This window comes from Chiloscyllium plagiosum, chromosome 12, assembly GCF_004010195.1.
Source record: "Chiloscyllium plagiosum isolate BGI_BamShark_2017 chromosome 12, ASM401019v2, whole genome shotgun sequence".
NCBI classification, from domain to species: Eukaryota; Metazoa; Chordata; class Chondrichthyes; order Orectolobiformes; family Hemiscylliidae; genus Chiloscyllium; species Chiloscyllium plagiosum.
Window position 1 is genome coordinate 28,939,194 of NC_057721.1, and position 17,582 is coordinate 28,956,775.

Genomic DNA, 17,582 nt, shown 5'->3' on the forward strand with positions numbered 1-17,582 from the left:
TGCATAAGGAAAATCACCTTAGGCGTTGGCAAACCACTCATCTCAGCTCAAGTAAGTACCTAAAACATGCACAGTCCAACCTTACCTGATAAAGAGTGAATTTTGGAATTATCTTCTGATTTTTTAGTTCATCTTTAACTTTGTTAAAAACAATTCCAATGGGCCACAGTGCAACTATTGTGGACACACCAAGGGAAGAGTTAATCCATATTGCAGGTCCACTAGCAGAAAGCTGTAAAATAAGAAATTATAAACTGTTATCTTCACTGAAAACACATTCACCTATTATTAATTCTATATCACGTGTTCTTTGGTGTCTTTTGCTGTATATAATCAATCTTATGTAGTAACAGCTGAACTCCTCTTTGTACCTAACTGTTGATGCTGCAGTTGAGATTTGAAACCCAAATATGGACCACATATGTGAAGACATACAGCAAATCGTTAATGTAATAACATATGACACGACATGAAGAAGTGAAGAGTTAGAGTTCTTAGCCAGTCTTCTTTCAGCACAGTTCTCTCTTCAGAGCTTTCTCTACAGCCATTCATCATTTTCATTGAAAAGTACATTGCAGCAACCACTGAAAAATTATGGTGTGCATTTTTAGACTGGATTAGCCTTATTTTAAAAAGCTTTTTTTAAAATACAAGGATCATTTAGTTACCTCAAGAAGAAGCAAAATTTGTCACATGTAAGATTTATCAACTGATCACCAACACTTTATTTAACTTATTTCTTCCCAACTTGACACTATTTTGTCTCCCTTCATCCAAGTCTCTTTCCACTTCAATGTGTGAGTCTTCTGATGCTTTATACTGTTTCCATAATTTCCAGTGTCCTGGCTTTAGCCGCCTCCTGTTTGCCATGGGAGTATGATCCCTCGACATGTCCACCCCATCAGGATGATCTGAAGGCTCACTGCTTCTTTCTTGAAAGGAGCCCTGTATTGTCCCACCCATTACCATCCTTCTCCTCTGGCTGAGCTCACTTTCACTTCGAACAATCTCTCCAAATCAAAGATGTAGCTACAGGTAGCCACATGTGTCTCAGTTATGCTTGTCTCTTTTGGGGTATGGGGTAGGAGTAGGTCTATTAGATCCCTCCCCACACAATATTTTTTGATAAACCAATGATTTCTTCAATATTGCTTCTTCTCTTCTCTGTAATTGGAAAACTTGACCAATTTTACATTTAGTTTTTATCCTTCTCTCACGTTCATCTGATCCACCTTTGAATCTTTCCTTCCCTATCTTGACTTTGAATTCCATTTCTGAGGATAAGCAATGCATCAATATCCACTATAAAACTACAAATTCACACAGTATCTTGTCTACACTTCCTCACACTCTGCTTCCTTGGGGATGGCTAACAAAGCAATGGATAACACTTTGAATGATAGGACCTAGGAAAGGACTGAAGATCAGAGGGATATCTATCCACAGATCCCTGAAGGTAGTGAAGCAGTTAGATAAAGTGATTATGAAGACATATGGGAAACTTGCCTTAATCAGCCAAAACACAGTACAAGAGCAGGGAGGTTATGCTGAACTGCATAAAATGCTGGTTAGGCCACAACTGGAGTACTGTATGCAGTTCTGGTCACCATATAATGGGAACAATGTACTTGTATTAGAGACGGTGCAGAGGAAATTTACCAGGATTCTACTTGAAAAGCTGGTTTAAGCCATGAACAAAGATTGGAAGGCTAGAGTTGTTTTCCTTGGAATAGTCAGGTTTAAGAGGGTATCTGATAGTGATGTATAAAATTATGACAGCCATGGATAGGGTGGGTAGGAAGGCACATTTTATGAGTAGAAGCTCAATAGCCAGACGCATAGATTTAACACAAGAGATGGAGGGCTAAGAGCAGAGTTAAGGACAATCATTTTCATCTGGAGAATCTGAAACTCACTGCCTGAAAGAGTGGTTAAGTTTAAAACTCTCATAATAATTCAGCAGTATTTTGATATTCACTTGCAATGCCCTAGCCTTCAGGGCTAAGGGCCAAGAGCTGGGAAATTGAATTAGTGTAAACAGATGTTTGTGGACCAATGTGAACACCTCAGGCTGAATAGTCTCCCTCTGTACTGTAAGCATTTATGAGACAAGGAAAAAATAACATACATCATCCAGACTAAATGTCCCATTCACCCAAAGGACTAATGTGAAGATCATTAGGACTGGCCGTAAGAAAGCAAGCTGAAATGTTCCCAATTTCAATAAGAACATCAAGCGCCTGAAAGAACAGAAACAAATGTTAGCATTTTAGACAATAGCTTAAAAATGGTAAATGTAGATATTTTGTTCACTTTTAACATATTTAACCTAACAAATTAACACTTTGTGAAGGGCAACGACAGGCTTTTGTTGTTGCATTAAGTTTAGATACTCTGAGTTAAATTAATTACTGTAAGTTTGCAAACACTGTCAGGATAGAGGATAACATATAGGTATTATTTATATTATATATTTATGTTAAATATATGCACTGATACAAATTGTTACAATCACTTGTGTTAATTTACCAATGATTATTCAAAATGTTTTAATATATTTACCTCCTTTTGTTCTTATTAATTAATCTAATCCTGAAACTCTACATCATTCTTTGAAGTGAGAGAAAGTGCCAACAAAACTTATGTGAAAGTGTCAAAAAAAACAAACAATCCTAAATAGCTACTGTGAAGCAGGAATTTGAATCAGGCAATTTTCCCTTGGGAAAATTAAGGTCATAGTTCACCAAGGTAGACTGTATCAGAAGATCATCTACAGTTTCATAGAAACAGAAATATAGAATATAAGCGCGGGAGAAAGCCATTTGGCCCTTCAAGCCTGCACCACTATTCAATGCTGACCATGCAATCCCAGTATTCCTTTCCCAATTTCTCTCCATACCCGTTGATCCCTTCATCGACAAGGGCCATATCCAGCTCCCACTTGAATATATCTAATGAAGCAGGCCCCAACAGCTTCCTCTGGGAGAGAATTTCACAGGTTCACAACTCTCTGCGTGAAGAAATTCTTCTTCATCTCTGTCCTGAATGGCCTACCCCTTATATCTTTCTATGAGAGCCCCCCCCCCATCATTCTTCTAAATTCCAGCAAGTACAAGCCCACTCAATCTAGTCATTCTTCATATTGTCAGTCCTGCCATCTGGTGAACCTTCGCTGGACTCCCTCAATAGTATTGAATATCGATCCACAAACTAGAAAACCAAAACTGCACACAATGGTCAAGGCATGGTCTCACCAAGACCCTATATAATTGTAGCAAGACAACCCTACTCCTATACTCAAATCCTCTCACAATGAAGGCCAGCATGCCATTAGCTTTCTTCACCACCTGCTGCACCTACATGCCAACCTTCAGCAACTGTTCCACCATGACACCCAGGTCTTATTGCATCTCACCTTTTCTTAAACTGCCACCATTCAGATAATAATCTGCCTTCTTGTTTTTGCGACCAAAGTGGACAATCTCACATTTATCCACATTATATTGCATTTGCCAAGTATTTGTCCACTCAACCAGTCTGTCCAAGTAACCCTGCAGCCTCTTAGCATCATCCTCACAGCATACACTGCCATCCAGCTTAGTGTCATCTACAAATTTGGAGATATTGCTTTCAGTTCTTTCGTGCAAATCGTTAATGTATATTGTGTACAGCTGAGGTCCCAACACTGAATCCTACGGCACCTGCCACTGTGAAAAGAATCCATTTATTCCAACTCTCCACTTCCTGTCTGCCGACCAGTTCTCTATCCCATCAATACATTATCTCCGATATCATGAGCTTTAATGTTCATTACTAATCCTTTGTGTGGGACCTTGTCAAAAGCCTGTTAAGATACACAACATCCAATGATTCACCCTTGTCCACTCTTACTGGTCACATACTCAAACAAATCCAGAAGATTTGTCAAGCATGATTGATTTAGGCAAAAATCGTAGGTCATGATATATTGTACATGAGCATGTTTTGGATTAGTGTGCAGGCACAATTGCCCACAATTGACTTAGTGAATCCATGCTGACTAGGACCAATTCTATCACTGCTTTCCAAATGCTCGGTTACTACATCATTAATGATTTCCCCACCACTAATGTCAGGTTAACTGGCCAATAATTTCCTGTTTTCCCTCCTCCACCCTTTTTAAAGAGTGGGGTTATATTAGCTACCCTCCAGTCAACTGGAACTCTTGCCGAGTCTACAGAATGCTGGAAAATGATCACTAATGCATCTGCTATTTCTCGGGTCACTTCCTTAAAAACTCTGGGTGAGGAGCATCAGGCCCTGGGACCTAAGGGTTTTAATTCCATCAATTTCCCCAATACCGTTTCCTGACTAATAAAGATTTCCTTCAGTGGTTCCTACATGCTTCACCCTCTATTCCCCCAGCATGTGCTCAAGGTCATTTGTGTCCTCCTTCACTGCATTGTTACTGCTTGAATGCACAATCTCCCATTACATGGCTTATAGATACAGTGTAGCCAGGAGCTAAGATTTTCAAGCCAGGCATTTTTAAAAATTTTTTCATTGACAAACTAGTGGCAATTTGTTCTGAAGCTTTAACATCTGAATTAAATAAAGCAAAGTGCCTGTAAGATATTGCTCTTCATTCATATTCAATGATTTCACCTGGGACATCACAATATATGACTATGATGGCTGGACCAATTGTTGCTGTGATGTTCTCCTTGCAAGACTTATCACTAATTCTCATTACCTGTACTCATATGTGAAAAAAATGCCAATACTCCGAACTGAATTCAATATAAGCAACTGTTTCAATAAAAAACTGGGAATAGGCATAAAATTGAACAATTTTTAGAAAGTGAAATATTGTCTAAAAATATCCAGAAAATTACGGAAGAATATACACAATTGTCAGTCTCTGCATAAGTTTATTGTCAATTTTATTAAATATCTAGTTCCAATGGGGGAGCTGGTTAGCACAGTTGGTTCACATGTGATTCAGATCAATGTCAATAACCAGGGTTCAACTCTCATTTTATTTAAGGTATACTTGTATCCTCAGCCTGCCTCTGAAAGTGATTTGGAGACGCTGGTATTGGACTGGGGTGTACAAAGTTAAAAATCACACAGCACCAGGTTATAGTCCAACAGTTTTAATTGGAAGCACACTAGCTTTTGAAGCGACGCTCCTTCATCAGGTGGTTGATGATCACCTGAAGGAGCGGCGCTCCGAAAGCTAGTGCTTCCAATTAAACCTGTTGGACTATAACCTGGTGTTGTGTGATTTTTAACCTTGTAAACCACTGATGGAATCTGCAAAGGAAGCAGTTCAGGATGAAGCATCAGCAGACAATGAGTGAAGGACTTGCCTTTAAGCAGAACACACATGATATATCCAGTACAAAGATTTTCAGAATAGAACTCTATCCCACTGTGAAATATATTATAAACTAGAAGAGTAAAGATTGTATTCATTAAGCTATAAAATCTTCACAAAAACATTTCACTGCATCTGATCTGGGCAGTGGGGTTGAATGGGGGTGGGTGGTAGCGAATGGGGTGGGAGGACGGGGAAGGGGTGATAAAGAAGGGAAGTGTGAATGGGAGAAAGGAAGATAGGTGAGAGGACAGTTCTCACTCTTCCTGGCCCCTGGTCCTCACTCCCTGCCTGCCCTCACTGAACAGCTCCTGGCTCCCATACCGCACCCTGACTCTCTCCCTTACCTCCTAATGAACCCTCTTTTTAATATTGTGATTCTGGGCCTTTGCAGATGGTGTCATCAAAATCGTTAGTCACGACATATTGTGCGTGAGCATATTTCCGGACTAGCGCCCATGCACAATTGCCCACAGTTGTGGATGTTAACAGATACGTATGGTGGCACAGTGGTTAGTACTGCTGCATCACAGCGCCAGAGACCCGGGTTCAATTCCTGCCTCAGGCGACTGACTGTGTGGAGTTTGCACATTCTCCCTGTGTCTGCGTGGGTTTGCTCCGGATTCCTCCCACAGTCCAAAGATGTGCAGGTCAGGTGAATTGGCCATGCTAAATTGACCGTAGTGTTAAGTGTAGGGGTATGGGTGGGTTGCGCTTCGGCGGGTTAGTGTGGACTAGTTGGGCCGAAGGGCCTGTTTCCACACTGTAAGTAATCTAATATAATCTAAAAAAAAATACTTCTGCCTCCAAATAAAATGGTGATGGTATTTTCACCAGCTCTCTAATTGGTAGGACAGACTCCCATCACCTACATTAAATACTGCCCTGTTTCCAAATCAATATAGAATCATAGTAAATAAGGCCAAATGGCCTATTCCTGCTCTTTCAAGCCTGCTCCATTATTCAATCTGATCATGGTTGATCATCTAACTCAGTATCCATTCCCTGACTTCCGTTCATACTCTTTGATCCCTCCAGCCTTACGAACTATAACTGACAATACATGTAGTTTTTCTATAACGTGATGGTTGCACTTAGTGTTGGCGATGTAATCACATTACAGTCAATGCACATTTTAAAAGTTTGTGCTTTAGGAACAGTGTCCCCAATTCGTCAATCGTATTGCAGCGAATGTGTTAACAAAACATGCATGATAGCAGAATGAGCTGTCGTTCCACAAAATGTTTTTCTCAACCAAATCTATAGCTCACCTTGAAATCTTTGCAAAAGGCAAACAAAGACAACAGCAACAACAGGGTCCTGTACTAATCTTGACAGGTGTATTCTGAAATCGTTTCAAGAATAGCTCATCACCTCCAAATTCTTCTATCATCATTCGCTGGAATTTATGGATGACAATTGCAAAATACCTGGAGAAGTAATGATAAAGTAGTTAAAGACATTTATCTGACAAAGTACAGTTCAATTAAACGATTTAGTATCATTCCTAGATATATAATGCTGAATGTTTTAGAATTTTTCACCATGAACTTCCTTGGTACTGACAGCATTTTCCTTAATGTTCATGCTGTCCTCCTAATGAAATTAATAATGATGGTACTACATTTGTCTTACGTTTCAAAACATCTAGTTGAAGGAAGCTTGGAAATGGATAATTTTTGAAGTTCTATTCCACTCATGAAAGGGTGCATTAGATTATAAGTACTTTGGGAGGACTGTACCTTATAATTGCAGAGTGTGTTTCTAGCACTAATACAAATTAAGAATAGAAATTAGTCACATCTCACCAAAACTCCCTTGTCAAAACAAGTTAGAGCTATATTGCCAAAAACAACACAGGTCCACACATGGTGGATATCCACAAAGTGTAGATGTAGATTTGCTCCCATGTTTTCTGACCACTATTGGTTTGTGAATCTCATCTATTTAATTATTATAATATCACAAAGCTAGTCCTTTTTTTTCCTAACAGCTGTTACTTGGTAAATTTCACTGTACACTTACCGAAACAATTTGCAAAGTTAGGTCCAGGGCTGCCTACTTAAGAATATTTTGAGTAGTCTGCCTAGTCCATAATAATAACATTTATTTATTCTTCATATAATTATATTTTACTTATTATACATATACTTGCAACTGACCCAGTGCAGTTGGAGCTTATATCTGGGAACAGGTTGCCTGCTTAATTGGCAAAGATCCAGGAAAAGAAAATGATTTGAAAATATAAGTATTTTGTGATAAGTACTAGAGAATTAAGCTAATCTTGTGACTTGAGGGATAACTCTGATTTGGCATTCCACATGACGACTTAATTCAGTGAATCAGGTTCATAAACTTTAGACTCCCATCTCTAAACCACAGTTTCTGTGAGCATGGTTCTCACTCATAGTATAAGGTTGTGAGATTACCCATTTCAGATTAAAGGTAACTGTCATCAAATTATTCTTGACCTCCTTCCACCTATCACATTTCCCCCAAGTCCCTCCTCCTTACCTTTTATCTTAGCCTCTGGGCACACTTTCCTCATTCCTGAAGAAGGGCTCATGCCCGAAATGTCGATTCTCCTGCTCCTTGGATACTGCCTGACCTGCTGCACTTTTCCAGCAACACATTTTCAGCTCTGTTATTAACTATTCTAACATAGCTCATAATGAAGAAATGAAGTAAATGGCAACTGCTTTGATTCATTCCCATTCAATATTAGACACTGTAACATGATGGAGTAGCATAATTTATGGTAGCTTTTTTTTGTTTTGTACTTTTGATATCATTGGCTTTCCTTTACTTAAGGATGATATCTAATGTGTCTTTACCATGGCTCTTCAGGTAACTGAACAGGCCACTTCTCGACCCACAGATTTTCGACTCTGTGCAGAGAAGTGCACTCCAGATTGTGAGATTTGCTACCTTATCTTTTCTTTTGGTTCCCACTCTGCCTCACCACCAAAGCATTTGCACTCAAAGCGTGATGAAGCAAGATGGACAAGTTGTCACCATTTTGAAGGATGAGTAGTAAGCTCCTCACATACATTAATGTCAATGCTGCTGCACTCCAAGGAGAGTGTCAGAGTATCTTTGAAGTGTCTGTTTTTACCTTCCCTGGAACATGACCCATTTCAGAATTGAGAAAACAAGACCAGGCACAGAATACACTTTAGGCCATCTGGACCTACTGTGCAGTCCACAATTGTCCTAGTTGATTTTGCATAAGTTTTGCCTGAATGTTTGTAGAACTGACTCACAAAAAGCAGTATGTTTGACAGCCCTCCCACTGAATCTGGAGAATGCAGCTAATGCATTGCTGGGAGAATTTTAATCGCATTTTTGTGTTGCTGGAACACTGTCTGGTTCTTATTGAAACACATGAGTGTGTTACTTTAAAACTCACATCAGAGATATGGAAACAGATGTTAGACTCTTCCATCTCCAACGGCCACAAAAACAATTTATTTTTGTATAAAAATGAGAGATTCAGTTGAAAGGATCTGGATTTCTTGGTCTAGGCACTAAGTGCTTTTAAGGCATTTCTACTTCCCAGAATTTAATGAAGACCATTAAAATATAATACGACCTGGGTGTAATAGTAAACTCAAAAGGAATACTTACACTGCTGTCGTCAAATCTGTGATCATTGATGCTAGAGGAATCCACATCCCTACACAGGATGTAGATGCAATCACCTGAAACAAAAATATAAAACCTTTTTTTTAATACATCAAGTCCTGCTTAACATTGTCTTAACATTGAATTACTTTAACAAAATTATTAAAGTAACCTCAACATATCCGTTCCATCACTGAGTTTTTTTTAATTCAGTCATAGGATGTGGGTTTCTCTGGCTGGACAGCTTTTATTGCCTGTCCCTAATTGCCCTTGAGTAGATGGGGGCAACTGCCATCTTGAACTGCTGCAGTCCACAATAGGTAGACCCACAATGCCTTTAGGGAGTGAATTCCAGGACTTTGATCCAGGATTTAACTTTGTTTGCCACTTCCTGTTCTATGGTCTACAATGCACCCATTATCCTATTTTCTAGTGCTTCCACTCCAGCCCTTGGTCTTGAGGTTTCTTTTCCTCCTGGGTTCCAATTTCTATTTGTACTTTTGAAATCCTCGGTGTATGGTGCAGCCACTGGAGACTTCAACTGCTCATCCCTGGCAATTCTGTGTTTCCTTTCATTTTCCCTGCCATTGCATGGACCTTCGTGTAAAGTAGCAGATTTCAGAACTGCAAGTCAATGTGTCACACACTGACCCTCAGAAAGGATATGCAGCTTAGAGGGACATTCCAACATGTCTCTAGGTTTTTACCTTAAACAGCCCATGTTCCTACTCTGGTTCTCACATCTACCCTGCCCCAGTCCCTCTTCTCCCTGGCTCTTGTTCCTGCTCTGTCTTCTTATCTCAGACCTGGGGTTTCTTCTTTCGCTGCACCCCTTCTGAAATCACATGGATGACCTGGGCTCCATCTGGTGGCAGAAGTTGGTGTGTGCCAGTAATCCTGGGTCTTCACTTGCTACCCGCACCAACTAATCTTTGCCATTAGGTGGAGCCTAATTAATCTAAATGAACTGTACTGTAGATGAGCATTTGAAGTCACAGAGATGTACAGCACAGAAACAGATACTTCGGTCGAACTCGTCCACATCTACCTGATATCCTAGATAAAGCTAGTCCTACTTGTCAGTATTTGGCCCATATCCCTCTTAAACCCTTCCTATTTATATACGCATCCGGATGCCTTTAAAATACTGTAATTGTACCAGCCGCCGCCACTTCCTGTGGCAGCTCATTCCATACACATACCAGCCTTAGTGTGAAAAAATTGCATCTTAGGTCACTTTTAAGTCTTTCCCCTCTTACCTTAAACTTATGCCCTCTAGTTTTTGATTTCCCCACCCCGGCAAAAGACCTTGACTATTCACTCTATCCATGACCCCCATGATTTTATAAATCTCTACAAAGTTACCCCTCAGCCTCCAGGGAAAACAGCTCCAGCCTATTCAGCCTCTCCCTATTGCTCAAACCTTCCAACCCTGCCAACATCTTTGTAAGTTTCTGTTAAACATTTTACAATGTATGTTGATTAGTTTGTGTGTCTTTTATATTTTGTGATGTATCATGTTTTAGAAGTTATTTTAGCTAGGAAAGGGTGGCACTGCATATTCATGCTTTTATATTTCAATTTGCACATTGATTTCTCCAGATACAAAATGTCCAAAGAAATCTAGCTCTGGCTTTACCATTTATTCCCATGGGAACCCATTACTCACTGAAAGTTGTTTCACTTAAGGTCATGATTATCAGATACACAATCAAACATTTACAATGACATTATGTACTTTAAAAGTTAACATTCCTTAATGTTGTGAAAAAGAATTTCTAAATTGTCTGTTGAAAATTAATTCCTGAATTGATATTTGTGGGATGAAAATGTCTAATGGCAAATGATGTACAGTGATTTTAGTTGTTTCATTAGGTTTTAGATAGCTTATATATTTACTTTAACATTTAGGAATTTAGCTGTTAGTCAGAATAAGTTTCTTTTTCTTTGTTATAGCTTCCTTTTTCCTGTTACTTAAAGTGCTACATTGAGCTGTTCTTTGAAGGACATGACAGGAGAAGAGCCCTGAAATTACACCAAATAATTATAAATAATTCAAACAATAAACATTATTTTTTGTTTTACTTAAAAGACATGCATTAATACATCACTGAAATGTGTGGGGAAGAGAGGGATATCAGATAAAACACAAAATTCCTTAAAAAATAGCCCTGTAGTTTTTAAGCAGAGTTCCAAATTAAATTATACAATTTATATGGTCAGGTGACTGATCAATTTCAAACCTCTTGGGTGAAATCAAAGAGTTTAATAAGTTGAAAGGGAAATTATGAAATCTTATGAAAAATTGAAGATGATTTCTGAAAAGAAGGAAAACGTATAATTTGTAAGGTTTTGCAAACGTACTTACAGGTGCAGCCCCGCTCACCCACATAATAGTTGTTCTCCTGTTTGTGGCAGGGACCTTTCTTAACAGGTAGATAATTTCCTCAAAATACACAAGATTTGCAATTACAGCCATTAGAGTGAGAACAGTGTATAAGATGATAGCAGGCAAACTTAAATCTGTAGAAATAAATAATATTAGTTATTTAAATGAGTTCTCTCCATTGTCACTTTCACAAACAATTTTACAAATTTATTGATAACATTCATTTGCATTTGTGCTCAAGAAAATATTAATGTCAAGGGGCTGGCTTGGGGTGAGATAGTGATACGGAAACAATCAGGAGGTATGGACAAATGGAAAAAAAAAATCAAGAGCTTTCTGAGTGTCCCATGTTCTGTAATGCTGCATTTTGGTGACTCAATTTTTCCAAAGAGAATCCTGCACTTTTCAGGGGGCTAGTTCTTCTAGGGAAGGTGCCACCTGTAAAAGAAGGACAGGTTGCACCTAAACTAGAAAGGCACCAATATCCTGACCAAGAGGTTTGATAGTGCCATTTGGGAGAAGTTAAACTAGGTAGAGTGGGGGAAGCCAGAGCAGCAAGTCATTAAGTATAGGGACTGGGGAAGAGCTTGAGACTAAAGACTAAGAAGAAGCACAGTCTGGGAGAGGTTACTGAGCTCAGCAGAACTGGAGGCTTGGACTACATTTACTTCAATGTGAGAAACATAACATATAAGACGGATGAATTTAGAACCTGAATTAATGCATGCAATTATGATGTTGATGCTATCCCAGAGATATGGTTGAAAGAAGTCAGGATTGGTAGCTTAACGCTCCAGGATATTGATATTTTAGATAAGACTGAAATAACTCCAAAGAGGTCGGTATCCCATTACCAAATCACCCTTAATTTACACATGGAAAATCCTTGACAATGGTCCAGCTCCCTCAGCTCCAATCAGGGAACTCACTATGAGGAACACCTGGCTGACCTCTTTACATTCACTATAGAGACAGAGGGAAAACAAAAACGGTGGACTGGATGGGGTGGGGGGGGGGAGAGATGGTGATGTTGCATATCACAGGGAGCATTAGGGAGCATGTCGCAGCTGTCTTGAGGGAGGATACCCTGGAGGACCTTGCAGCAAGATATTATGGGTAGAGCTCAGGAATAGGAAGAATGCAGTCACAATGCTGGGATTGTATTACTGACCTCCTAGCTGTCAGCAAGAAATATGTAGTCAGATTCTGGAAAGATGTTGGAATAACAGTGTTGGTGTAGTGGGTGATTTTAATTTCTCCCTTAGTGCTGGGGGATTGTGTGGGGAGCACTTTGTTAGGTGTATTCAGGAGAGCTTTTTGAAACGATATGTAGATAATCCAACGAGGGAGGGGGCCATACTAGACCTGATGTTGGGAACTTAGCTCTGCCAGGTTATCAAAGCTTCAGTGGGGAGCATTGTGGGAATAGTGACCACAATTCCATATGTTTTCAGATACTTATGAATAAGGACAAGTGTAGACCTCGGATAGAGATGTTAAATTGGGAGAAGGCTGACCAAAACCGAATTACATAAGAATTGGAGAATGTGGGTTAGGAGTGGCTGTTTCAGGATAAAGCCACAACAGACATGTGGGAATCTTTTAAAAACCAGTTAATCAGAGTGCAGGACATGCATGTTCCTGTGAAAATGAAGGACATGAATCACAGGATTTGGGAACCTTGGATGACAGGGAAAATTATCAGCTTCGTCAGAAGAAAGGTCTAGGCAACTAAAAACAGACGAAGTCCTTGTAGAATATGAGGAAAGTAAGAAGGAACTCAAAAGGGGAATTAGGAGGGCTAAATGGGGCTATGAAATGTCCTTGGCCAACAGGGTTAAGGAGAATCCCAAGGCATTTTCACCATATACTGGAGCAAGACGGTAGCTAGGCAAAGAGTAGGCCCACTCAAAGATAGAGGTGAGTAGCTATGTATGGAGCCAGAAAGAGTGAGCGAGATCCTTAATAAGTACTTTACACTGGTATTCACCAAGGAGAGGACCATGAGAGATGTTGAGGTTAGGGAAACGTGTGTGAATATTCTCAGGCAAGTCAACATAACGAAGGAGGGAGTATTGGGTGTCTTGAAATATATTAAGCTAGACAAGTCCCCAGGTCCAAATGGGATCTATCCCAGGATTACTGTGGGAGGCAAAGGAGGAAGTAGCTGGGGTCTTAACAGATATCTTTGCATACTGTTTGGCCTCAGGTGAGGTTCCAGAGGACTGTAAATGGCCAATGTGGTTTCTTTGTTTAAGAAGGGAAACAAAAATAATCTGGGTAATTTTAGGCCATTGAGCCTGATGTCAGTGGTTGGGGAGCTGTTGGAAAAGATACTGTGAAACAGGATTTATTTACATTTGGAAGCAAATGGACTTGTTAGGGATAGTCAGCATGGGTTTGGGTGGGGATGGTCATGTCTCACCAACTTGATTGAGTTGCTTGAGGAGGTGACAAGAATAATTGATGACAGAAGGACAGTGGATGTTGTCTACATGGAATTTAGTAAGGCTTTTAAAAATGTACCTTGTAACAGGCTGGTAGGATCTGAGGACAGCCAGCAAGATGGATACAAAACAGGCTTGGTCATGGAAGACAGAGAGTAGCAGCTTTTCACAAGGGAGATCACTAACTAGTGGTATTTCACAGGGATCAGTGCTGGGACCTCTATTGTCTGTTTTATATATATAAATGATCTGGAGGAAAATCTATGTGGTCTGATTAGTAAGTTTGCAGATGACGCCGTTGTGGGCGGCAGGGTGGCAGTGGGCGGCATGGTGGCACAGTGGTTAGCACTGCTGCCTCACAGTGCCAGAGACCCGAGTTCAATTCCCGCCTCAGGCGACTAACTGTGTGGAGTCTGCACATTCTCCCCGTGTCTGCGTGGGTTTCCTCCGGGTGCTCCGGTTTCCTCCCACAGTCCAAAGATGTGCAGGTTAGGTGAATTGGCCATGCTAAATTGTCCATAGTGTTAGGTAAGGGGTAAAGGTAGGGGTATGGATGGGTTGCGCTTCGGCGGGACGGTGTGGATTTGTTGGGCCGAAGGGCCTGTTTCCACACTGTAAGTAATCTAATCTAATCAAAATTGGCAGAATTGCAGGTAATGAGGAGGATTGTCAAAGGATACAGTGAGATATAGACAGATTGCACATTTGGGCAGAGAAATACAGGTGGAGTTTAATCCAGACAAATGTGAAGTGATGCATTTTGGAAGATCATATTCAGGTGTGAATTATACAATAAACGGCAGAACCCTGAGGAGCACTGACATACAGAGGGATCTGGGTGTATAGGTCCACAGATCCCTGAAATTGACAACTCAGGTGGATAAAGTGGTTAAGAGGCACATAGCATGCTTGTCTTCATCGGCTGGGCATTGAATACAAAAGTTGGCAAGTTGTGTTACAGTGGTATAAAACTTTAGTTAGGTCACATTTGAAATATTATGTGTAGTTCTGCCACCACATTGCCAGAAGGGCATGGATGCGTTGGAGAGAGTGCAGAGAAGGTTTACCAGGATGTTGCCTGATCTGGAGGGTTTAGGTATGAGAAGAGGTTGGATTAACTAGAAAGATGGAGGCTGAAGGGTGACCTGATAGAAGTCTACAAAATTATGAGAGGCATAAATGGAGTGGATAGTCAGAAGCTTTCTCCCCAGGGTGGAAAGGTCAACCTCAAGAGGACACAGGTTCAAGGTCAGAGGGGGGAACATTTAGAGAAGCGCAGGGATAGTTTTTCACACAGAGAGTAATGGGTGCCTGGAATGGACTGCCAGAACAGGTGGTAGAAGCAGGCATGTTTAAGGTTTATCTTGATAGACATATGAACAGAAGGCGAACAGAGAAATAAAAACCATTTATGGGCAAGTTTGACAACATCCTTCTGATGAGAAGGAGACCAGAATTGCACGCAATATTTCAAAAGTGGCCTAACCAATGTACTGTACAGCTGCAACATGACATCCCAACTCTTATACTCAATACAGTGACCAATAAAGGAAAGCATACCAAATGCCCTCTTCACTATCCTATCTACCTGTGACTCTACTTGTTTGTGATTACAAGATTTTATCATCAAATATTTAGCAAAATAAAACATTTTGAAAACCGAACAATAACAGTCCATACCATAACTACAAAGCAATCATTACTGCACTCGTTATATGAGCCTTTTCAGATCAGCTGAATGTTGCGCAATTGCATATACGATTTTCTTCCTCTCCAATGAAAATGAGAAGGGTAGATCCTTCTATTAATTTATTGTTAATGGAAAACATTTCCCGTGATGCTGTGTAATCGCTGGCAACAATTGTGTTGACACAGTATTGCTATTTTCGGGATGTAGTTGAAATATTTTTAATAAAACGTAGCCTGCCAAGAAACCTGCTTAGCATTATTTTGGAAAACGACCAAAGCAGGGAGCTGATCAGTGATTCCATTATATGTGAGACTCAGAACTGTAGGATTGCATAAGAAAGGACTGTAGGATTGCATATTGAAACACTTTCTACCTACCAACTCTTTAAATGGAGATTTTCACTCTTAGTACAATTTGCTTTGTTTATTTTCAACGCAAATCTTTTCTTCACTTCTTCAGATTTTTTTTTCATAAATTTTTAGTTAAAAGAAAGCAAACAGGTGAACTGCTCCAAAGACTTCAGCAGTTTGTTTCAAGGTTAGAAATTTAGGACAACCATTGCTGCAAGCAGCCTTTATTTAACAGTTACTGAAAAGTTACTTATGAACGTATTTTTGTTTATTTTACTATGGAGCAAAAGCTTTGGCAACAATTGTAAATTTACATCAATAATCAGGTGTGATGACCAAGCTGGACTCAAAATTTGCCTTCCTCACGCCTCCCCTCTTAAGGAATAATTAGAAGGACTTGCAGGTCAGTTGCCAAGCTGGTGAAACACATCATGAACACTGTTTTCATGGTCATTGGAGGGTGGGATATGAAAATGATGGCGCACTGCCCACTAAGTCACAAGGCCCCAGGCCCAAAATGAAGCAGAACACAATTGTATCGTCCAGCAGATTGCAGGACAGTTAATATACCGAACGAAATCATTGACATGTCAATTGGAAACGTATTTGCTCGATATATCATTGAACTAGCTGCAAGTTAAATACCGACAGCAGAGAAGTTTGGCACTTGTATAAACTGTAACAGTATATGGTCTGAAAATGCTGTGACCAGCAAATTAAGCAGTTATCCACATCAACAAATTGAAAAGGACAGAATAGAAAGAGTTGCACATGAACGGGTGAAAACTAGATAAGAGAACGGTATTACTGCTGCAAGACTGGATGGATTTCCGTGTGTCTAATCGAGCAAAGTTCAGTAACAGCTCGATTGCAGCTTCTCACCACATCAGCTCCGACAAGAGTTGGAATCAATTCGGGAGAGCAGAGCAGCAACTTCGAGCAAAAGGCCGGAAAGTTAGCAGTGACAGGGGCTGGGAGAAGCCGCAGCCCCGCTCCTCAGACTGAGTGCCTCCTGAGGAAGGGAGTGTTCCCTGAGGCTGGGGAGGCACCGGGACTCTGGCCCTTTTCATCCACCTCCCCAACCCCCCGAACTGGAGCTGGGGCTGTCCCCGGGCTCTTTGTTGCCCTGCGCGACTCCCCAGGCTCCTTTTCCATTGACCAGTTTGAGTTCAGCTGCTCAGGTTGCAGGATTTGAGCAGCATCTTCACCCTCCCGGTATCGAGTGGCTGATTCACAAAACGCTGCTCCCCACTGAGTAGACCGACAAGGGTTGGACAGAAGCCAACTTGCTTACTTACTCTTTAAAATATCCACGGCCCTGGGTGGGCTGGAGCCGCAATAAATTTCCAGGCTCTGGTTTGCTCCGTCAGACATCTCTCCAAGACACACACACACACTCACAGGAACTGTCTGTGAGGAGTCAGCAGTGAGACTGAGAGCAGGCTCAGCACCGCTGTCCAAACCAGGCTGGCGAGTGCTGCACAATGTGGGGCTGTTCCTTCTCTCCATGCACCTTCACCCATTCTCACTCCCACACGTCCTTCAATACATAAACATCAATAATCAAAGCCGTAAAGTAATTTAGAGATTACAAACTATTGAAACTGAAATGTCAACTCCGCTTTTGCTGGCTGCTCCTGGGGAAATAGATGGGTCAGCCGCCATAAAATGATTCCAATGCAATGGGCATTATCTTTTAATTTTCCGATCCACATTACGGGAA

At 40.6% G+C, this 17,582-nt stretch overlaps 1 protein-coding gene across 2 annotated transcripts in view; it reads right to left on the minus strand.

The window, feature by feature from the left end:
- LOC122555549 (organic solute transporter subunit alpha-like) overlaps positions 1–17,382 on the minus strand; it is a 31,027-nt gene extending 13,645 nt beyond the window's left edge. The window contains exons 1-6 of one of the 2 annotated variants that reach the window (XM_043701574.1): positions 17,158–17,382; positions 11,352–11,506; positions 8,987–9,060; positions 6,631–6,789; positions 2,129–2,240; positions 86–232 (exon numbers count right to left, since the gene is read on the minus strand). In XM_043701574.1, the coding sequence (XP_043557509.1) occupies positions 86–232; positions 2,129–2,240; positions 6,631–6,789; positions 8,987–9,060; positions 11,352–11,506; positions 17,158–17,368 (858 nt within the window). In that variant the 5' untranslated portion in view covers positions 17,369–17,382. Of the gene's footprint in view, positions 1–85; positions 233–2,128; positions 2,241–6,630; positions 6,790–8,986; positions 9,061–11,351; positions 11,507–16,741; positions 17,021–17,157 lie in introns of those variants that run through there. The other variant, XM_043701575.1, reaches the window with a different exon arrangement.
- Between the last annotated feature and the right edge of the window lie 200 nt (positions 17,383–17,582).